The sequence below is a fragment of the Oncorhynchus clarkii genome, unplaced genomic scaffold (assembly GCF_045791955.1).
Source record: "Oncorhynchus clarkii lewisi isolate Uvic-CL-2024 unplaced genomic scaffold, UVic_Ocla_1.0 unplaced_contig_14111_pilon_pilon, whole genome shotgun sequence".
Taxonomy (NCBI): Eukaryota; Metazoa; Chordata; class Actinopteri; order Salmoniformes; family Salmonidae; genus Oncorhynchus; species Oncorhynchus clarkii.
The window spans coordinates 1-23505 of record NW_027258772.1 but is presented as its reverse complement, the minus strand read 5'-3'; the positions used below and the strand labels follow the sequence as shown (position 1 = coordinate 23505).

The following is a 23505-nucleotide window of genomic DNA, read 5'->3' as shown; positions in this document are numbered from 1 at the left end:
TAGAGTGGCCTTTTATTGTCCCCAGCACAAGGTGCACCTGTGTAATTATCATGCAGTTTAATCAGCTTATTGATATGCCATACCTGTCAGGTGGATGGATTTTCTTGGCAAAGGAGAAATGTTCACAAAACAAATTTGTGCACAAATATGAGAAGCTTTTTGTGTGTATAGTACAATTCAGGGATCTTTCATTTCAGCTCATGAAACATGGGACCAACACTTTACATGTTTATATTTTTGTTGAGTATAGAATAGCCTGGTCTGGTGAGAAGAGGGTATCACCTTGTCATAAAGATATCACCTTGTAAACCAGGTTTATCCTGTCGGTCACCAGGCCAGTCTGGCACCAGACCCCCATCACTTCCTGTGTCTAAACTTCCCAAGCCTGGAAAAAACTAAGTGCCTGACCAGCACACAAATGTTGAATTTCAGAATTGGTCAAAATTAGGTTAAGGTTAGGTTAAAGGTCAAGTTTTAGATTTGGTCTAATTGGGCTGTTTGCCAGAAAAGTCCCCCTTAGTCTCTTCCATCTATGAATGAGAGTCAAAATACACGTGCACCTTGGTCTAATTAATGACCAGCTTTATTGGCAGATTAGACATAATGACAGTCAACATGAAACATGCAGTACATAAGTGTTCATTATAAAAGAAATTGACCGGAAATAATATGCCAAAAATACTTAATTCCATTTTGTACATTGTGTGGTTTATACACACTATTAATTCTTCTTTAGCCACTTAACCAGAGTGTGGTATAATTTCACAGAGGTTACTGCAGGAAGCCCTTCTGGAGGACAAACAACAGTAAAGCATTTTTATGGCACCATATTCTCCATATTCTTCTCCCAAAACTATACAGGGGATAGGGTGCCGTTTAGGATGCAGGACAGTCCTAGTGGACTACCTGGGCAGCATCTCCTCCAGGTCAGCCACTACATAGGCCACCACCGCCCACAGGGCCGAACACAGGTTCATTTCTATGGGGCTCTGAACAGACATGGTGTCTCCGTTGGTGTGGTGGAACCAGAAGTATCTACTGTCTGCAACGTGCAGGCTGGCTCCTGGAGGACAGACACAACAAAACCGGTAAGGAGTCACTTACATCAATGTATTAACTATGGTTGGTTGGTTTGTTTGTGTGTCTCTGAGTCCTTGAACGTACCATTATGACTGATTAAATGTGCAGTGCATACTGTATTCTAACTTCTAAAGAGACAATGAGATTCTAATCAACTCACATTCTCAAAATGATCACTGTTGACAAAGCTAAACCCAGAGTTAATTACAAACCCATTATGTTATGCTTTCCCATTTCTTTTGCAAGTGAATGTAAGTAGGAGCAGGGGGAACCAGAGCAGTATAAGTGCATCTGGTAGCAGTTAGTGTTTAGCTTGGCAATCAGGTTCCTGTACAGTTTCCATTTGGAAACAGCACGATGCAGTGGCCCTTCCTGACACTAACATTCCCAAGGTACTGCTAGGAAGAAATCTAATGTCCTGTTAAACATCTAGCCTTCTGTCTTGTATTCTACCTGACAGAGAGAGACTAATGTCCTGTTAAACATCTAGCCTTCTGTCTTGTATTCTACCTGACAGAGAGAGACGAATGTCCTGTTAAACATCTAGCTTTCTGTCTTGTATTCTACCTGACAGAAAGACTTATGTCCTGTTAAACATCTAGCTTTCTGTCTTGTATTCTACCTGACAGAGAGAGACTAATGTCCTGTTAAACATCTAGCCTTCTGTCTTGTATTCTACCTGACAGAGAGAGACTAATGTCCTGTTAAACATCTAGCCTTCTGTCTTGTATTCTACCTGACAGAGAGACTGTTAAACATCTAGCTTTCTGTCTTGTATTCTACCTGACAGAGAGAGACTAATGTCCTGTTAAACATCTAGCGTCCTGTTAAACATCTAGCTTTCTGTCTTGTATTCTACCTGACAGAGAGACTGTCCTGTTAAACATCTAGCTTTCTGTCTTGTATTCTACCTGACAGAGAGAGACTAATGTCCTGTTAAACATATAGCTTTCTGTCTTGTAATCTACCTGACAGAGAGAGACTAATGTCCTGTTAAACATCTAGCTTTCTGTCTTGTATTCTACCTGACAGAGAGAGACTAATGTCCTGTTAAACATCTAGCTTTCTGTCTTGTATTCTACCTGACAGAGACTGTTAAACATCTAGCTTTCTGTCTTGTATTCTACCTGACAGAGAGACTGTTAAACATCTAGCCTTCTGTCTTGTATTCTACCTGACAGAGAGACTGTTAAACATCTAGCTTTCTGTCTTGTATTCTACCCGACAGAGAGACTGTTAAACATCTAGCCTTCTGTCTTGTATTCTACCTGACAGAGAGAGACAAATGTCCTGTTAAACATCTAGCTTTCTGTCTTGTATTCTAACTGACAGAGAGAGACGCATGTCCTGGTAAACATCTAGCTTTCTGTCTTGTATTCTACCTGACAGAGAGAGACTAATGTCCTGTTAAACATCTAGCTTTCTGTCTTGTATTCTACCTGACAGAGAGAGACTAATGTCCTGTTAAACATCTAGCTTTCTGTCTTGTATTCTACCTGACAGAGAGACTGTTAAACATCTAGCTTTCTGTCATGTAATCTACCTGACAGAGAGAGACTAATGTCCTGTTAAACATCTAGCTTTCTGTCTTGTATTCTACCTGACAGAGAGAGACTAATGTCCTGTTAAACATCTAGCTTTCTGTCTTGTATTCTAACTGACAGAGAGACTGTTAAACATCTAGCCTTCTGTCTTGTATTCTACCTGACAGAGAGAGACTAATGTCCTGTTAAACATCTAGCTTTCTGTCTTGTATTCTACCTGACAGAGAGAGACTAATGTCCTGTTAAACATCTAGCCTTCTGTCTTGTATTCTACCTGACAGAGACTGTTAAACATCTAGCTTTCTGTCTTGTATTCTACCTGACAGAGAGACTGTCCTGTTAAACATCTAGCTTTCTGTCTTGTATTCTACCTGACAGAGAGAAACTAATGTCCTGTTAAACATCTAGCTTTCTGTCTTGTATTCTACCTGACAGAGAGAGACTAATGTCCTGTTAAACATCTAGCCTTCTGTCTTGTATTCTACCTGACAGAGAGAGACTAATGTCCTGTTAAACATCTAGCTTTCTGTCTTGTATTCTACCTGACAGAGAGACTAATGTCCTGTTAAACATATAGCTTTCTGTCTTGTATTCTACCTGACAGAGAGAGACTAATGTCCTGTTAATCATCTAGCTTTCTGTCTTGTATTCTACCTGACAGAGACTGACTGTTAAACATCTAGCTTTCTGTCTTGTATTCTACCTGACAGAGAGAGACTAATGTCCTGTTAAACATCTAGCTTTCTGTCTTGTATTCTACCTGACAGAGACTGTTAAACATCTAGCCTTCTGTCTTGTATTCTACCTGATGTCTGTTAAACATCTAGCCTTCTGTCTTGTATTCTACCTGACAGAGAGAGACTAATGTCCTGTTAAACATCTAGCCTTCTGTCTTGTATTCTACCTGACAGAGAGACTAATGTCCTGTTAAACATCTAGCTTTCTGTCTTGTAATCTACCTGACAGAGAGAGACTAATGTCCTGTTAAACATCTAGCCTTTCTGTCTTGTAATCTACCTGACAGAGAGAGACTAATGTCCTGTTAAACATCTAGCCTTCTGTCTTGTATTCTACCTGACAGAGAGACTAAACATCTAGTCCAGAGAGAGACTGTTAAACATCTAGCTTTCTGTCTTGTATTCTACCTGACAGAGAGAGACTAATGTCCTGTTAAACATCTAGCTTTCTGTCTTGTATTCTACCTGACAGAGAGAGACTAATGTCCTGTTAAACATCTAGCCTTCTGTCTTGTATTCTACCTGACAGAGAGACTGTTAAACATCTAGCTTTCTGTCTTGTATTCTACCTGACAGAGAGAGACGAATGTCCTGTTAAACATCTAGCTTTCTGTCTTGTATTCTACCTGACAGAGAGAGACTAATGTCCTGTTAAACATCTAGCTTTCTGTCTTGTAATCTACCTGACAGAGAGAGACTAATGTCCTGTTAAACATCTAGCTTTCTGTCTTGTAATCTACCTGACAGAGAGAGACTAATGTCCTGTTAAACATCTAGCTTTCTGTCTTGTATTCTACCTGACAGAGAGAGACTAATGTCCTGTTAAACATCTAGCTTTCTGTCTTGTATTCTACCTGACAGAGACTGTTAAACATCTAGCTTTCTGTCTTGTATTCTACCTGACAGAGAGACTGTTAAACATCTAGCCTTCTGTCTTGTATTCTACCTGACAGAGAGAGACTAATGTCCTGTTAAACATCTAGCTTTCTGTCTTGTATTCTACCTGACTACCTGTTACAGAGAGACTTATGTCCTGTTAAACATCTAGCTTTCTGTCTTGTATTACCTGACAGAGAGACTGAAACATCTAGCTTTCTGTCTTGTATTCTACCTGACAGAGAGAGACTAATGTCCTGTTAAACATCTAGCTTTCTGTCTTGTATTCTACCTGACAGAGAGACTGTTAAACATCTAGCTTTCTGTCTTGTAATCTACCTGACAGAGAGAGACTAATGTCCTGTTAAACATCTAGCTTTCTGTCTTGTAATCTACCTGACAGAGAGACTAATGTCCTGTTAAACTTCTAGCTTTCTGTCTTGTAATCTACCTGACAGAGAGACTAATGTCCTGTTAAACATCTAGCTTTCTGTCTTGTATTCTACCTGACAGAGAGAGACTAATGTCCTGTTAAACATCTAGCTTTCTGTCTTGTATTCTACCTGACAGAGAGACTGTTAAACATCTAGCTTTCTGTCTTGTAATCTACCTGACAGAGAGAGACTAATGTCCTGTTAAACATCTAGCCTTCTGTCTTGTATTCTACCTGACAGAGAGAGACTAATGTCCTGTTAAACATCTAGCTTTCTGTCTTGTAATCTACCTGACAGAGAGACTAATGTCCTGTTAAACTTCTAGCTTTCTGTCTTGTAATCTACCTGACAGAGAGACTAATGTCCTGTTAAACATCTAGGTTTCTGTCTTGTAATCTACCTGACAGAGAGAGACTAATGTCCTGTTAAACATCTAGCTTTCTGTCTTGTAATCTACCTGACAGAGAGACTTATGTCCTTTCCCCTTTATGTTGATTTGTAAGGACAATTCAGAAGTGAAATAGGGAGACAATGCTAGGAGAGAGACTGGTGGTACTGATGTGGGAAGCAACTGTAGTCTCAACCATGTTTCCAAATCCACTGTAACAGAGAGAAAAAGCAACAACATTTTCACTCTGGAAAAAGGAAGGAATGTGTGTAGTGAAAGGTCAATGGATGGAGCTGCATTACATTTAGGCTGAATCCCAAATGGCACCCTATTCCCTACATAGTGTACTACTTTTGACCAGAGTCCTATGGATCCTGTTCAAAAGTAGTGCACTATATGGGGAATAGGGTGCCATGTGGGACAAACACATATACTTTTTGCCATTTTGTGAAATGAGAGTGAGGTGTTTGGACAGCTGGTCCAGTGATTCATTTGTTTAACATTGTGGCTTTTTGAACCCTCACAGTGAACAGCCCCTCTCTTGGTTACACCATTCATCCACCCAGAATAGTTACTTTTCCACTGAGATAAGGTGATGTCATTCCTGAAACAGTTCCTTTACAGTAAGAAGGCTGATCTGTTATAACAAGTCTTTTTACAGGTGTGGTTACACTGTGTCTGGGTATGGCTGAGGACAGTCAAAGACTCGTCTATTAGCTGGACTGATGGAGGGAGACGTGGGCTCATCAACATTAGACTACTGTAGAGGTCTGGGCATGTGGTCATAAAGCATCTCAGCGTACGGTAGGAGTGCTGATCTAGAATCAGTTTTGTCTTTTCGATCATAATGAATACGATTATATGGATGGGACGGGGAGGGACCTGATCCTAGATCAGCACATCTAGCCTACTCTGAAACACTTAATGAATTCTAAAACATCCTCTCCCAGGTCCTAATGAGCTTCATTGTTTATCTCCACCTCAGCTTTAAGAGATCCCAAAACAACTGTGTTGGATGACACCCATGTTAATGAAGTAGGTTAGAGTTAACACATGCTGGTAGGCTGAGTCTCTCTCTCAATTTAGCAAATATCAGCACAACAAATACATTACTGGGGATGTGTTTCATAATACACTTCCTCTTCCCTGTCAGACCAAATTATTTGGTTGCCTACATACTGTAGCAATGCTAGTTATTTTTAAATCGGAGTACAGGGCATATTTCACTTCTACAAACATGTTATTTGAGAAACTGATCAATTCCACAAAAATGACCACAGAGACAATGTGGAACTGAATCTTCAATTGGTCTAGAAATAACGTGCTACTTCCTGTTTAAAAAGGTGAAAAGCACTTCTGCAGAAGGGGAACATGGCTTGTTAATTTGACAAAGGTCAAAGAGACACAGGTGGAACAAGAGTCAAATAGACTACGAGGAAGCCTCTCCAGCATATCTCCCAGACAGACAATAGAAGGTAGTCTACACACCTGGCTCCTACCGACTCAGACAGACAGACAATAGAAGGTAGTCTACACACCTGGCTCCTACTGACTCAGACAGACAATAGAAGGTAGTCTACCCACCTGGATCCTACCAACTCAGACAGACAATAGAAGGTAGTCTACACGCCTGGCTCCTACCGACTCAGACAGACAACAGAAGAGAGTCTACACACCTGGCTCCTACTGACTCAGACAGACAACAGAAGAGAGTCTACACACCTGGCTCCTACTGACTCAGACAGACAACAGAAGAGAGTCTACACACCTGGCTCCTACTGACTCAGACAGACAACAGAAGAGAGTCTACACACCTGGCTCCTACCGACTCAGATAGACAGACAACAGAAAAGAGTCTACACACCTGGCTCCTACTGACTCAGACAGACAGACAACAGAAGGTAGTCTACACACCTGGCTCCTACTGACTCAGACAGACAGACAACAGAAGGTAGTCTACACACCTGGCTCCTACTGACTCAGACAGACAGACAACAGAAGAGCGTCTACACACCTGGCTCCTACTGACTCAGACAGACAGACAACAGAAGAGCGTCTACACACCTGGCTCCTACTGACTCAGACAGACAGACAACAGAAGGTAGTCTACACACCTGGCTCCTACTGACTCAGACAGACAGACAACAGAAGGTAGTCTACACACCTGGCTCCTACTGACTCAGACAGACAGACAGACAATAGAAGGTAGTCTACACACCTGGCTCCTACTGACTCAGACAGACAGACAACAGAAGAGAGTCTACACACCTGGCACGCCGGCATCCATCCACATCTCTATATCAATTCCCTCTCCGTGTTCCTCCAGGGTGGTGGTGTTGATGGGCTTCAGTAGCTTCATCACCTCAGCCATGACAGCCCGGGCCTGGACTGAGCCTGTGAACTGCAGTCCCAGGGGGGTGAAGGTACCCTGGTCAGACTCCATCACTAGGTTAAAGTTAGAGATGTTCACCTGGGGGACAGCAGAATAGGTATAGAATCGTAAATAATCATTGATTGGATTTATATTGTGCTTTTCCAGTGCTGAAAGCGCTTTATATTGTATAACTTCTATAATTTTGCAGGACCCCAGGAAGAATAGCTGTTGCCTTGGTAGGAACTAATGGGGATCCATAATAAATACAAATACACTGCTCAAAAAAATAAAGGGAACACTAAAATAACACATCCTTTATCTGAATGAATGAAATATTCTTATTAAATACTTTTTTTCTTTACATAGTTGAATGTGCTGACAACAAAATCACACAAAAATTATCAATGGAAATCAAATTTATCAACCCAAGGAGGTCTGCATTTGGAGTCACACTCAAAATTAAAGTGGAAAACCACACTACAGGCTGATCCAACTTTGATGTAATGTCCTTAAAACAAGTCAAAATGAGACTCAGTAGTGTGTGTGGCCTCCACGTGCCTGTATGACCTCCCTACAACGCCTGGGCATGCTCCTGATGAGGTGGCGGATGGTCTCCTGAGGGATCTCCTCCCAGACCTGGACTAAAGCATCCGCCAACTCCTGGACAGTCTGTGGTGTAGCGTTGGTGGATGGAGCGAGACATGATGTCCCAGGTGTGCTCAATTGGATTCAGGTCTGGGGAACGGGCGGGCCAGTCCATGATGCCTTCCTCTTGCAGGAACTGCTGACACATTCCAGCCACATGAGGTCTAGCATTGTCTTGCAGTAGGAGGAACCCAGGGCCAACCGCACCAGCATATGGTCTCACAAGGGGTCTGAGGATCTCATCTCGGTACCTAATGGCAGTCAGGCTACATCTGGCGAGCACATGGAGGGCTGTGCGGCCCCCCAACGAAATGCTACCCCACACCACGACTGACCCACCGCCAAACCGGTCATGCTGGAGGATGTTGCAGGCAGCAGAACGTTCTCCACGGCGTCTCCACTCTGTCACATGTGCTCAGTGTGAACCTGCTTTCATCTGTGAAGAGCACAGGGCGCCAGTGGCGAATTTGCCAATCTTGGGGTTCCCTGGCAAATGCCAAACGTCCTGCACGGTGTTGGGCTGTAAGCACAACCCCCACCTGTGGACGTCGGGCCCTCATACCACCCTCATGGAGTCTGTTTCTGACCGTTTGAGCAGACACATGCACATTTGTGGCCTACTGGAGGTCATTTTGCAGGGCTCTGGCAGTGCTCCTCCTGCTCCTCCTTGCACAAAGGCGGAGGTAACGGTCCAGCTGCTGGGTTGTTGCCCTCCTACGGCCTCCTCCACATCTCCTGATGTACTGGCCTGTCTCCTGGTAGTGCCTCCATGTTCTGGACACTACGCTGACAGACACAGCAAACCTTCTTGCCACAGCTCGCATTGATGTTCCATCCTGGATGAGCTGCACTACCTGAGCCACTTGTGTGGGTTGTAGACTCCGTCTCATGCTACCACTAGAGTGAAAGCACCGCCAGCATTCAAAAGTGACCAAAACATCAGCCAGGAAGCATAGGAACTGAGAAGTGGTCTGTGTCTTGGTAATTGCCTATAATTTCCACCTGTTGTCTATTCCATTTGCACAACAGCATGTGAAATGTATTATCAATCAGTGTTGCTTCCTAAGTGGATAGTTTGATTTCACAGAAGTGTGATTGACTTGGAGTTACATTGTGTTGTTTAAGTGTTCCCTTCATTTTTTTGAGCAGTGTATATAGTAAGGTGGGAAACTCCTCTCTTCAACCATAAAGCACTGTAGCACTGTTGGGTGATGCACGACAACCATTTTGTGCCAGAACGCACACCACACAGAGAAATACATTTATCTCTCCTGGCTGTTGATATATTTGGCCAGCGTTCGAGCTAAAAAGTTTTACCAGGATGTGAGAGAAGTAGGGGGAAAAGACTGGACCATCACCCCCCATTCAGACACTAGCGGACAACTACGCTTCTGCAAGGGAGAGAGCATAGAATGTCCCACAAAGTGGAATAGAAACATCAACTCCATGATGGTCAATGAAGATTCCTCTTTGATAAACATGACGGGAACATTTGCTGCAAACGTCTGAATGCAGGGGTAGCTGGACTGGATCTAAGACGGTGGTATTCAAAATCGTGGGCGCGGAAACAAACATTTAGGAGACAATATACAAACATTTTGGAGAAAGATAATTAGGAAAATAAAATGTTATTGAGTAAATGTATTTATTGGTTTCTTTTCATTTTGATAAGAGATGAAAGTGTAATGAATTGAAGGTTATTTGTTGATGTAAGAATCGAAACGTACCAATTTTTTAAGTTTGGTCATAATTTTTGGGGTGGGGTCACGAGAAATTAGAGCGAAAAAAAAGGGGTCCCCAGAAATTCTGGTGGAAAAAAATGGGGTCCCTGCTGAAAAAGATTGAATACCACTGATGTAGTGTAGTGGACATTTAGTGTTGTATACTGAAGCTTTTCGGAGAAATCTGAGGAAATCCATAGTATGTAGTTGGAACCAGTGCAGGCCAGGGAGAAGGTGGGTCTCTGGTCAGAGTCAGGATGTGAACCCTCTGTTACCCTCTAACCTCTGGCCATTCTGATTCCGTTCACATTAGAATGCACAAAAACCACCACGCTCCCAGAATGCTGGTATTCAGTTACAGTGTGGTCCCGGCTCCATTCTGACTTAAACAATCTGTGCAGTGCCCTACATCCCAGTGGCTCACCTACAGTAGATCTGACGACAGTTTACATTTCTGTGTACCGCTCCGAATGAAGCCAGTTCCTACCACATGTTGACTGGCAAAGAACAAGCTGATGTAGATGAAAAGCCATCAGCTATTGATAATAAAACACTATTACCGGTACACACACAATCTGAAGGAGACTGGGGTCAACGATTCAAAATGTAAGAACGACCACATAATAGTTGTGCTGTTTCAATGGTTTGTATGACATCCTCTACCCAGTGGACCACTATGTGTGTGTGTGTAAGAATCTAAAGCGGAGAGAACAGAAGTCTTAAATCTAGCCAAAAAAAGGAGCTTATAGGACATTTCTAGTCAACTCTGACCCTACTGCTCTGACCCTCCGCAGCCTGCTCATTTGCAGGTCTAAATCAGTCCCTGATTAGAGGGGAATCACCCACCTGGAGTCCCAGGTCTAAATCAGTCCCTGATTAGAGGGGAACAATGAAGCAAAGCAGTGGAACGGACTTCCAGGTCCAGAGTTAAGTTTGAGGGCTATAGGATGTACTGTATGACAGGAGGATAATGGTGAGAGTGTACAAGTTAAATGGACAGTAAAAATCCAACAAGATGCACCAGGGTAGAAAGGTACCTTGTGAAGCTGGAAGTACTGTTGCGCTCCAACCCCTCCCTGCTCCTCCGCAGACCACAGCACTGTCCGGAGGGTTCTTCTGGGACGCAGACCTGGACACGCAATCACAATACATACAAATGGATTCCCTTTTCCTCACCAACCCTTGGGCTGTTTAATATTCCACATATTCAGCAGAACATTCCTATTCACCAGACCCTAGTCAACATTTCCTACATTCACTGCAATGATGAGCCCCATTCATAGAGAGGACTTCCAGAGACAACTTATCTGATTTGGGTTTCAGCCTGTGTGTTATTCTAGAAGTGACCCCCCCATCCCCCGAGGCTACTACTTTATGTGGGCTACAAAGGACAGCAGGCCACTCCCTTCCCATAGAGGTTCTCTAATATAACTCTGTAGCCTACACCCTCATCTGACATCAGTGCCATGTCTAGGGTTTGCGTCCCAAATGGCAACCTATTCTCTATGTAGTGCACTACTGTTGGGCCCTGGTGAACAGTACTGCACTATATAGGGAATAGTGTGCCATTTGGGACGTAGCTGAACAAAGCCCAAGGGACCAATTATTGTTCCGTGGCTTCATCTTGACTAAAAGTTTCATTGATGATAGGTCCTCTTCTTTAATAGTGGGCAAAGCTGAGCATATTCCAGCTAAGTACTTTACTATGCATCCATCCAGCCGCAAGAATGAACAATAAAGCAGCGACTGGTTATTATTGTCCAGACATTAAAATGGCTTCACATATTCAATGGGAATGACATTCTTTCCATTGCAACATCAGTGGAAAAAGGAAAGATTCTCTCAAGTCAACGTTAAGGCTTTCAGTCAGAGAGCACAAACAGCTCGGTGGTCTACTTTACGTGTCTAATTACACTTCATGTGGAAAAAGTCATTCTTTATTAAGTGAACAATGACCAGAAAAAGAATGAAGCAAGCCATGCTAATTGCTATATGAGTCAGCAAACAGCAGTTTAAATGCACGTCACCAAGAGTGCTGATCTAGGATCAGTGCTCTCCTGTCCATGTTATCTTATTCATAGTGATGTAAAAGGCTAAACTGATTGATCGTAAATCAGCACTCCTACTCCGAGACGCTAGATACATAAGGCCCCTGATTACAAAACAGCTTCAAAAGATGCCAATAGACTCGATACAAAACACAAATATTTTTTTGAGGCTCATGTCAATAAGAGCTTCAGAGATAGTGGATTATGTTCCAGATACATAGTCTAGATCCTAAATGGCACCCTGTTTCCTATACAAATGCCAGGTCGCAATTGTAAATGAAAACTTGTTCTCAACTTGCCTACCTGGTTAAATAAAGGTGAAATAAATAAAAATAGTGGACTGCTTTTGACTAGGAGCCCTGGTCAAACGTAGTTCAGTATAAGTAGGGAACAGTAGGACCTCCCAGGTTCTGATTCTTACCCAGGTCTTTAAGCAGACTCCCAGGTTCTGACCCAGATCTTTAGACAGAGACAGGGACTCCCATGTGCTGGTTCTGACCAAGTCCTAAGCAGAGACAAGGCATGCCAAGTTCTGACCCAGGTATTTAAGCAGAGATAGGGCCTCCCAGGTTCTGGTTCTGACCCAGGTCTTTAAGCAGAGACAGGGTCTCCCAAGTTCTGGTTCTGACCCAGGTCTTTAAGCAGAGACAGGGTCTCCCAGGCTCTTGTTCTGACCCAGGTCTTTAAGCAGACAGGGTCTCCCAAGTTCTGGCTCTGACCCAGGTCTTTAAGCAGAGACAGGGTCTCCCAGGCTCTGGTTCTGACCCAGGTTTTTAAGCAGAGACAGGGCCTCCCAGGTTCTGACCCAGGTCTTTAAGCAGAGACAAGGCCTCCCAGGTTCTTACCCAGGTCTGGGTCTCCCAGGCTCTGGTTCTGACCCAGATCTTTAAGCAGAGACAGGGCCTCCCAAGTTCTGACCCAGGTCTTTAAGCAGAGACAAGGCCTCCCAGATTCTGACCCAGGTCTTTAAGCAGAGACAAGGCCTCCCAGGTTCTTACCCAGGTCTTTAAGCAGAGACAGGGCCTCCCAAGTTCTGACCCAGGTCTTTAAGCAGAGAAAGGGCCTCCCAGGTTCTGACCCAGGTCTTTAAGCAGAGACAGGGTCTCCCAGGTTCTGGTTCTTACCCAGGTCTTTAAGCAGAGACAAGGCCTCCCAGGTTCTTACCCAGGTCTTTAAGCAGAGACAAGGCCTCCCAGGTTCTTACCCAGGTCTTTAAGCAGAGACAAGGCCTCCCAGGAGATGAGCGCTCCACCACCATCATCCATGGCCCCCTGGCCCACATCCCAGCTGTCCAGATGACCACTGAGCAGCACCACCTGAAGGGGGGGACAGACAGCATGCCTAGGATTAGTGATGGGGGGAATACAAAATCAATAGTTACATATCGGCATATTGTTTTTTATGTTATATCGTACCGACAATATTATTTTTGCTCTAATTGGCAGTAACTGCACCAAAAGCTTTTAAACTAGGGAGGCAATTTGTTTTCAAATATTTTATTTTCATGACTGATCAAAACTTGATTTCTCATGGCTCTCTCTGGTCTCTCTGCAGCAGACATACAGTATGGTGAGCAATATGTCTGGAACATCGAATCACAATAAAATCACAGTATCGAATCGCAATACATATAGATACGCAACATATATCGTATTGGCACCTAAGTATGACGATAATATCGTATCGTGAGGTCCCTGGCAATTCCCAGCCCTACCTGAGATCACTACTAAGTTACATGGATGATCAATACAATCATTATAGTGTAGGTCAGACAGAAGTTTGGTTTCAAAGCAAGAATGGTGAACCGGAAAGTCCAGGTTTCACCCTTGGTTCTCTTGGACAACAATGTCTGTAGCCAATAGCTACCGAGGGGTCAACAACCAGCAGGATCCTACTAATGATAAAACGTCAGGAGGATGCCAAAGGTGTTAAAACAAAACACACCGTAGCACCACCTGAATGAGGGCTAGCAGACCTGGGCTCTGTAATACCTTACATACTGGAGAGCAGTACAGGCATTATAGGCCACAGGTTTGGTTTCAAAGGAAGAATGGTGAACTGGACATTCCAAGCTAAAGAATGAAATATGTCACCTGTGGCTGTCTGGGACTACAATGTAGTGTAGCTGCATAGGGGTCAACAGTCAGCATCCTACTCAGTCTGCATCCCAAATGATACCCTATTCCCTACAGTATCTAGTGCACTCCATTTCCCCAGAGCTTTATGGGATATCAAATCAAATGTTATTGGTCACATACACATTTAGCAGATGTTATTGCGGGTGTAGCGAAATGTAGTCAAATGTCTAAGGAGAACATCAAAGGTGTTCACAACATAAATAGAAAGAAACAAAAAAGTCTGATGAAAAAAATGTATTCACTTCACAATGGTCAGAAGGAAAAATAAGTTTGAGAACAAACTTTTCCAGATGTTGGCTGTCGTCGGTAGACATGGGAGTGTGCCATACAGAGAGGGAGGAGGGGGGCCGAAGGGGGTGAGGAGCCTTTGTGTAGACGCTGAAAATAAACCAAACTAACCCCCAGCACTCAGTGTGTGCCATGTGTTAAAAATATCCCCTTCTTCCATGAAGAGGACTTCAAGTCTTCAACCAGTCTCTTGTCCAAGAGACAATACAGGAGTATGCAAAGTCATTGGTATGGATTTTGGTGGGAATATACTGTAGACTCACCGATCGTGGCTAAAAATAACCAGACTGACCTCCAATAGGACATGATTCAACAGCTCCCATCGTTACGCCACTAAATAGTTGAATGAGTTAAATACCAATCAAAAGAAACTTGGCCTGACAGTGTGAGTCCCAAACCCCTCGATGATGATGAGTAAACTAGGACTGGCAGAATGAGTCCCAAACCCCTCAATTATGATGAGTAAATATGATCCTCTTCAACATTAATAACCTTTACCACTTTGCACTGGTGGTTTTTCCCAAAACTGAACTCCCAAAACTAGAGCCTGAAATCAAATGCATAGGCCTAATATCTTTTCCCTGAAGTACATTTATTCGTTTTTACCAATACCTCAAAGTTGGCTTGGTTACCATGCCAACGGACGCATGCCGTCAGAAAACCCTTCAGACCAATCATGGAAGCTGATGTATCAGGACCTTCACACACCAAGGTTTAAAGTGTAGGCTAAATCAAAATGGAACACACTTTCTCCTTTGAAAAAGAGCCTTGAAATCTAAGCTGATGAATTTCCCCAGTGAACTGCCTAAAATATATCTACGATAAATCATATCTACCCCATCGTCTTCTCCATTTGTGAGATATGATGAACTACACACTATTGCCCTCACATCCTGCTGCTACTATTACTGCTGCTACTAGTACTACTACTACTGCTGCCACCACTACTATACTGCTGCTACTACTACTGCTACTACTCTTACTACTACAACACTGCTGCTACCACTACTACTGCTACTGCTGGCACTACTATACGGCTGCTACTACTACTGCTACCGCCACTACTATTAAATCAAATCAAATTTTATTTGTCACATACACATGGTTAACAGATGTTAATGCGAGTGTAGCGAAATGCTTGTGCTTCTAGTTCCGACAATGCAGTAATAACCAACAAGTAATCTAACTAACAATTCCAAAACTACTGTCTTGTACACAGTGTAAGGGGATAAAGAATATGTACATAAGGATATATGAATGAGTGATGGTACAGAGCAGCATAGGCAAGATACAGTAGATGGTATCGAGTACAGTATATACATATGAGATGAGTATGTAAACAAAGTGGCATAGTTAAAGTGGCTAGTGATACATGTATTACATAAGGATACAGTCGATGATATAGAGTACAGTATATACGTATGCATATGAGATGAATAATGTAGGGTAAGTAACATTATATAAGGTAGCATTGTTTAAAGTGGCTAGTGATATATTTACATCATTTCCCATCAATTCCCATTATTAAAGTGGCTGGAGTTGAGTCAGTGTCAGTGTGTTGGCAGCAGCCACTCAATGTTAGTGGTGGCTGTTTAACAGTCTGATGGCCTTGAGATAGAAGCTGTTTTTCAGTCTCTCGGTCCCAGCTTTGATGCACCTGTACTGACCTCGCCTTCTGGATGATAGCGGGGTGAACAGGCAGTGGCTCGGGTGGTTGATGTCCTTGATGATCTTTATGGCCTTCCTGTGATACTGTATACTGCTGCTGCTACCACTACTATACTGCTGCTGCTACCACTACTATACTGCTGCTGCTACCACTACTATACTGGTTCTGCTACCGCTACTACCACTAGTACTATACTGCCGCTACTGTCGCTACTGCTATAATGCTGCTACTGTCACTACTACACTGCTGCTACTGCCACTACTACATTGCTGCTACTACCGCTACTATACTGCTGCTACTATACTACCACTACTACCACTACTATACTGCTGCTACTGCCACTACTATACTGCCGCTACTGCCACTACTATACTGCCGCTACTGCCACTACTATACTGCCGCTACTGCCACTACTATACTGCACTATACTATACCACTATACTGCTGCTACTGCTACTACCGCTACTGCCACTACTATACTGCTGCTACTTCCACTACTATACTGCTGCTACTGCCACTACTATACTGCTGCTACTGTTGCTACTATACTGCTGCTACTGTTGCTACTATACTGCTGCTACTGCCACTACTATACTGCTGCTACTACCGCTACCATACTGCTGCTATTGCCGCTACTACTGCCATTGCTACTACTACTACTACTATTGCTACTACTGCCGCTATTGCTACTACTGCCGCTATTGCTACTACTGCCGCTATTGATACTACTACTACTATTGCTACTACTGCCGCTATTGCTACTACTGCCGCTATTGATACTACTACTACTACTATTGCTACTACTGCCGCTATTGCTACTACTGCCGCTATTGATACTACTACTACTATTGCTACTACTGCCGCTATTGCTACTACTGCCGCTATTGCTACTACTGCCGCTATTGCTACTACTACTACTACTATTGCTACTACTGCCGCTATTGCTACTACTACTACTACTATGCTACTACTGCCGCTATTGCTTCTACTGCCATTGAAAACACCCAATCAGTATTTCTACATTTCAGATGAGGAGAAAATAAATTAGTGCCAGAAAAGAGGGAGGAGAAAGAAAAGGAGTAAATCAGCTCCTTGTGCGCAACATATCTTCCAATGTCTGGGAATTAGTCTTGGCTTCCTACATCTAAGAAAATAAGAATCCTGTGACCAGTTTCTTCTTCTGTTTATTCAGGAACAGACTAAGGTATAGTTGCTGTGGCAACAGAGAACAAAGGTTACTTGATCCTGAGCACTGTGGGAACTGATGTTCTTTAAGGTTTGTTGGAGCAGAGATGATTTTGATGAAAACATATTCAGGATACCAAGCAGAGAAACTAAGCAAAATTAAACTTAAACATGATGTCACTCTTCAGGCAACTTTTATCACAGACTAATTTGCCAATATCAGGTAACTTGATATCAAATCTATACTATGAGTCTGGGAATCTGGCTTTATGAACCATATAGGAGTAAGCAAGACAACAGTAGACTATATGACATTTGTAGCAGAAGAGCATCACCTTAAGGCTCGGATAAACCGGTAACATTTGCCAACCCAGAGTACTTAGCAGCTCTGAACAGAATGCTGGCCATAATTTGCAATCCAATACTACATGTAGAATTGCACGAAAATGTCAGCAGTCAGACATCCAGCAGGGGTGGTCCCTAAAACACACCGCGCCGAACAGCAGACATCCAGCAGCAGGTGGTCCCTAAAACACACTGCACCGAACAGCAGACAGACATCCAGCAGGTGGTCCCTAAAACACACAGCCCCGAACAGCAGACATCCAGCAGGGGTGGTCCCTAAAACACACAGCGCCGAACAGCAGACATCCAGCAGGGGTGGTCCCTAAAACACACAGCCCCGAACAGCAGACATCCAGCAGGGGTGGTCCCTAAAACACACCGCGCCGAACAGCAGACATCCAGCAGAGGTGGTCCCTAAAACACACCGCGCCGAACAGCAGACATCCAGCAGAGGTGGTCCCTAAAACACACAGCGCCGAACAGCAGACATCCAGCTGTTGCCGTCCAGCTGTTGGTCCCTAAAACACACCGCGCTGAACAGCAGACATCCAGCGGGTGGTCCCTAAAACACACCACGCCGAACAGCAGACATCCAGCTGGTGGTCCCTAAAACACACCACGCCGAACAGCAGACATCCAGCTGGTGGTCCCTAAAACACACCGCACCGAACAGCAGATGAATGACAGATCATCATTCGGTGCGTTGTGTGTGTGGTCCTTTAGGCCTATATTGTGTAGCCAAACTAAAGTGAAAATCTTAAGTGTTTGTCAGAGAGTCCTGAACTTGATTCTCAGTGTACCTCCCTAGTCCCTATCAGACTCCCATCTTGCCAGACTAAAACAGAGACTAATTTGCTTGACTGGTGGACTTCTCTGGCTGCAAGCACTTTAAAGTGGGGGAGAGATTCAACTTTAGCTAAACAAACTTTCATGCACAAAGGTGTAGCATATGAATCACATTTTAATTGCAGCTTCTCTGGGTATTTTTGGCAGGCAGAGCCCGCCAACAGTTGCAGTCAGAGTAGAGGTGTCTGATGGGGTTAGCAGTGTAAATAATGGGATTCACATACACCTTGTTAAATTGTTCTCGCCCTTCACAGGACCTTTCTCACACAATCTACTTTAGATATGTTACGCTTCATAGCTACAGTGCATTCGGAAAGTATTCAAACCCCTTGACTTTTTCCACATTTCGTTACATTACAGCCTTATTCTAAAATGGATTAAATAAAAAAATGTCTTCATTAATTTACACACAACACCCCATAATGATAACGCAAAAAAAGGGTTTTTGAAACGTGTGCATCCTGTTTCCATTGATCATCCTTGATATGTTTCCACAACTTGGAGTCCACCTGTGGTAAATTCAATTGATTGGACATTATTTGGAAAAAACACACAAACCTGTCAATACATAGGTTCTACAGTTGACAGTGCATGTCAGAGCAAAAACCAAGCTATGAGGTCGAAGGAATTGTCCCTAGAGCGTTGAGACAGGATTGTGTCGAGGCACAGATCTGGGGAAGGGTACCAAAACATTTCTGCAGCATTGATGGTCCCCAAGAACACAGTGACCTCCATCATTATTAAATGGAAGAAGTTTGGAACCACCAAGACTCTTGCTAGGGCTGGCCACCCGGCCAAAACTGAGCAATAAGGGGGAGAATGGCCTTGGTCAGTGAGGTGACCAAGAACCCAATGGTCCCTCTGACAGAGCTCTAGAGTTCCTCTGTGGAGATGGTTGTCCTTCTGGAACAATCTCTACAGCACTTCACCAATCAGGCCTTTATGGTAGAGTGGTCAGACGGAAGCCACTCCAGTAAAAGGTACGACAGCCCGCTTGGAGTTTGCCAAAAGGCACCTAAAGGACTCTCAGACTTTCTGTAACACATTTCTCAATGCTTTGATGAGAACAAACCAGAGGTTCACAAGGAATAACTGAGTGGGAGTTGAGCCTGCGAGGTACATTATGGGGTCACACTAGTACGTCACTTCCAGTTTAATACTTCAATAGCACTAATGAGAAGAAGGCAAGGGTTTTAATCACTACTAGAACGTCTCTGCCATGGTTCAACATCCAGTACTCCAGATGGTGCATGGTTCAGGTAGTACGAGCAGTGAGGGCTATTAGCCTAACTATTCCTAATAGATTCAAATGATTTGGACAGACAGCCCACCTCTTGTTCAGCACAACAACATGGCCTGATCATCTCAGTTGAGCCATAAATGAGGTTCTATTAGTTGTTTAGTGTAAAACAGACGTGCAAGCCAAGTCATTACAGTGCTTGAGGACTGCTGCTGCAACCAAAACTTCAGTCTATTTCAAAGTTGAACACAGCTTGGTTAAAGAGGCACTATGGAAATGTAGTTGCCAGTTGCAAACGCTATGCTTTTAGTCATGATGTTGACAGGAGTTTCCCTTTGTCCAATAAGATAAAAGGAAAAAGTTCCATAGAGGCCACTTTAATGTTGGTAACTCTAGAGAACGATTGCTTTCTAATATTGTTTGCAACTATACTGGTCTATTGACAAGATGTTGGCATGTCATGTGACTGGAAGGGTACATAAATACTCCCCCAGACAGAGACACAGGCTCACTTATGATAAGCCCTGTCATTTCCTGGAACAGAGCAGGAGTTTTGCCAATTATAAACTAGCAGTATGTATTGTACACCACATGGAACTACAGCACTGTACAACATTCCACGCTTCCAAAAATCAATAAATCACATCACACCCTGCCCTTTTGGCCAAATCAAATACATGTGTATTTGTGACATGCTCCGGATACAACAGGTGTAGATCCGCCATCAAATGTTTACTTACAAGCTTTTTCCCCAAAATGCAGAGGTAAAAAGTAAGAAGATGTGCGAATAAAAATAGAAAACAGTAATGCAATAAATAACTATAAGGAGGCTGTATACAAATAGTACCAGTACTGAGTCAATGTGCAGGGGTACCACGTAGTACAGGTAATATGTACATGTAGGCAGGGGTAAAAGTGACTAGGCAATCGGGATAGATAAGAAACAGTAGCGCATGTGGAGAGTGTGTGACAACTACAAACAGAGAATAACGTTTAAGGTTAAATAAACAACTACAAACAGAGCTAGATAAGAATGTTTCAGGTTAAATAAATAGGTTAAAAATAGATAGTATCTACACAGTAAAACAGAAGATTTCACAGTCTCCTTCTCTTGCCCTCTGATAATAAAAAATGTTAATAAGAAAACACCGAGACTAAAAGTTGACAGACCTTGAACAGATTACTACAATTCATTACAGATGCATTCTCTTTCCAGTATTAGCTTTAGGCTCTGAAATAAAATACTGAGGTTAGATCTAGGTTTCCATCTCCATCCTTATCTATTTGTAGCAATGTGATTTACATTATGTTTGGTAAGCATTTTATTTGTTGTTGCCCCCAGGAACTGACAGCCAGTGAATATGATTTCCTCCCCACAGTAGTGATGCAGCTGCACAGTGTGTCGGTTTGACGTTGGGCATCTGCAGCCTGCTGATGGGTGACAGCCCAACACACACAGGCAGGGCACATCATGGAGACAATGGAGAGACATCATGGAGACAATGGAGAGACACATCATGGAGACAATGGAGACATCATGGAGACACACATCATGTAGACAATGGAGAGACATCATGGAGACAATGGAGAGACACATCATGGAGAGACAATGGAGAGACATCATGGAGACACACATCATGTAGACAATGGAGAGACATCATGGAGACACACATCATGGAGAGACATCATGGAGACACACATCATGGAGACACACATCATGGAGACAATGGAGAGACATCATGGAGACACACATCATGGAGACAATGGAGAGACATCATGGAGACAATGGAGAGACATCATGGAGACACACATCATGGGCTCCATTTTTATTCTACAACAAATGCTTTTCCATTTCCCCACATTCATACCACGTGGTACCCAACTTTACAGCAGTGTTGTAGTGTGCAATTTCCATCCAATGTAAAGCACTGGGATGAAAGAGAAGCTCTACATGCAATCCATGATCATGTATAAGTTCTATTACAGCCTTGATGTGTCATGACTCGTGGCTCCTCAACTAAGTGGTCAGAGGCCTATTTATTCAAGCTCTGACTGCATTATTGGCACAAGAAGAAATTGAGCTGAAGGGAACCATAAAGAGACATTTTGATGTTAGTCATCTGTGTCTGAAACCAGATCCTGGACCTCGAGACAAAATGATTCAGGAAATGAGGTCAACAATCCCACCAGTTTCATTTCCTGTGAATATGCTGAGTGACTTCTCCACAGATAAGTGCAGCAGTTGTTTTCACAGTAATGTGTATGGCTCTGGTCCTGTATAACCTTGTGATTGCACTGCTTTAATTCACAATATTGAGATGTCATAATAAAATGTGCCATTTTAAAGCAGAGTTGAGGATGCTGAGCTAGGCTTTCTGTAGTGGGCTACTCAACACATCACAGCTGCTACTCTTAGTAGGTGTGAATTTAACACACCGGTCTTCAGTGTTGGAGCTGAGGAAACATTAGGCAAGACATAAAAAATATAAATACAAATCTCAAGATACTCATTTGCATACAAAGCGCATATCTCATACTTCATCTACAGTACATGTCTTTTCTGCCCGTGTTTCTAAAGTTATGTACGTGCTGTACATCACCCTTGTATGGTTTTCTGGATGATTCAGTGCCATTACTAAGTGAAAACCGACTGGCTCTGAAAAAGGCATTCGGTCCGATACTAGAGGAATCTAAATCACAGCTCAGTCCAAGAGTCTAGCACATATTACTATTTATTATGAACCTCCAAATGCCTTGACAAGGAATTTATACACCGATTCATCATACCACAAGGAAACAGGCAGCACTTGCTTTTATCACTTTTTTACAGCAACAGTTGATAGATGTGACCACTGTGTCATTGTCTACAGAGAATGGTAGCCAATAGGTTGACTGATAATTGAAGAGGCTCTTCTTGACCCCATTCAGGAAATTGCCAGGCTGAATCCCAAGTAGCACTCTATACACCAAATAGTGCACTACTTTTGACCAGATCCCCATTGGTCCTGGACAAAAGTAGTGCACTAGAAAAGGGAATAGTAGGGTGCCATTTGTGACACAGACCCAGCCCCAAGGTTATGTTTGCTCATAAAAAAATATGTTCCCTGGAGTTATGCAAAACACATTCCATGGACCTGACTAGGCCGACACAGTGAATATTTGCTCATCTCAGGAGAGAGACCCATGTCAGCTAAAGCACATAGCTAGCTGGTATATAGCTTGGCCAACACCAACGTTTCCAGGCAAATCCAGAGGGTCATTCTTAGTGCGGCTGACACCAAACTCCAGGTCCTCCTGTCTTCAGAGTCTGGAAAGGCTATTTTGATGTTGTCGGCACGATGCGTTGACAAATGAAGGGGATGTGCTTTTCTACTGATTGGTTCTCCTCAGTGTCTTTCTCACTCAAACCAACGTGGACAAAATAGTTTGACAACCTTGTTTGTAAAGCTTTTAAATCTCAACCGTTTATCTTTACCAATGATGAAGACACAGAGGTCTCATGGTATGGTGGGGTCAACTTATAGGTCAACTTTGAGCAACTCTTGAATGTTTTGGCATACCCTATAGACACTTATACACATTGTACATCCATCTAAGTCCATTCCTCCTCTGAACTGCTAGTTGTGTAGGTTCATGCAGGAATTTAACCATAAACTATGGTTTCTCCCAGCTGGCTCTGACTCATAAATCAGCAGCCAGCAACAACCTCAGCTAAACCCACCCATGGGGTTTACAACCTCAGCTAAACCCACCCATGGGGTTTACAACCTCAGCTAAACCCACCCATGGGGTTTACAACCTCAGCTAAACCCACCCATGGGGTTTACAATCTCAGCTAAACCCACCCATGGGGTTTACAACCTCAGCTAAACCCACCCATGGGGTTTACAACCTCAGCTAAACCCACCCATGGGGTTTACAACCTCAGCTAAACCCACCCATGGGGG

At 43.3% G+C, this 23505-nt stretch overlaps 1 protein-coding gene across 1 annotated transcript; it reads right to left on the bottom strand.

Moving 5' to 3' along the window:
• Positions 1-552: 552 nt before the first annotated feature.
• Positions 553-21052, bottom strand: LOC139398523 (carboxypeptidase Q-like). The gene is made up of 5 exons (XM_071144471.1): positions 20909-21052; positions 13052-13163; positions 10837-10928; positions 7328-7529; positions 553-1063 (listed from the first exon to the last, which is right to left on the bottom strand). The coding sequence occupies exons 1-5, from the start codon at positions 21029-21031 to the stop codon at positions 903-905; spliced, it is 690 nt and encodes a 229-aa protein (XP_071000572.1). The 5' UTR covers positions 21032-21052; the 3' UTR covers positions 553-902.
• Positions 21053-23505: the final 2453 nt, after the last annotated feature.

Bases quoted from the DNA above. Each gene is read 5' to 3' on its own strand.
- LOC139398523 (XM_071144471.1), bottom strand. From the start codon at position 21,031: ATGATGTGCCCTGCCTGTGTGTGTTGGGCTGTCACCCATCAGCAGGCT. The intron at 13,164-20,908 runs GTCAGTTCCTGG...CCCCCCCTTCAG, and splicing joins GGAAATCATATTCACTGGCT to GTGGTGCTGCTCAGTGGTCA. The intron at 10,929-13,051 runs GTAAGAACCTGG...TTGCGTGTCCAG, and splicing joins GTCTCTGCTTAAAGACCTGG to GTCTGCGTCCCAGAAGAACC.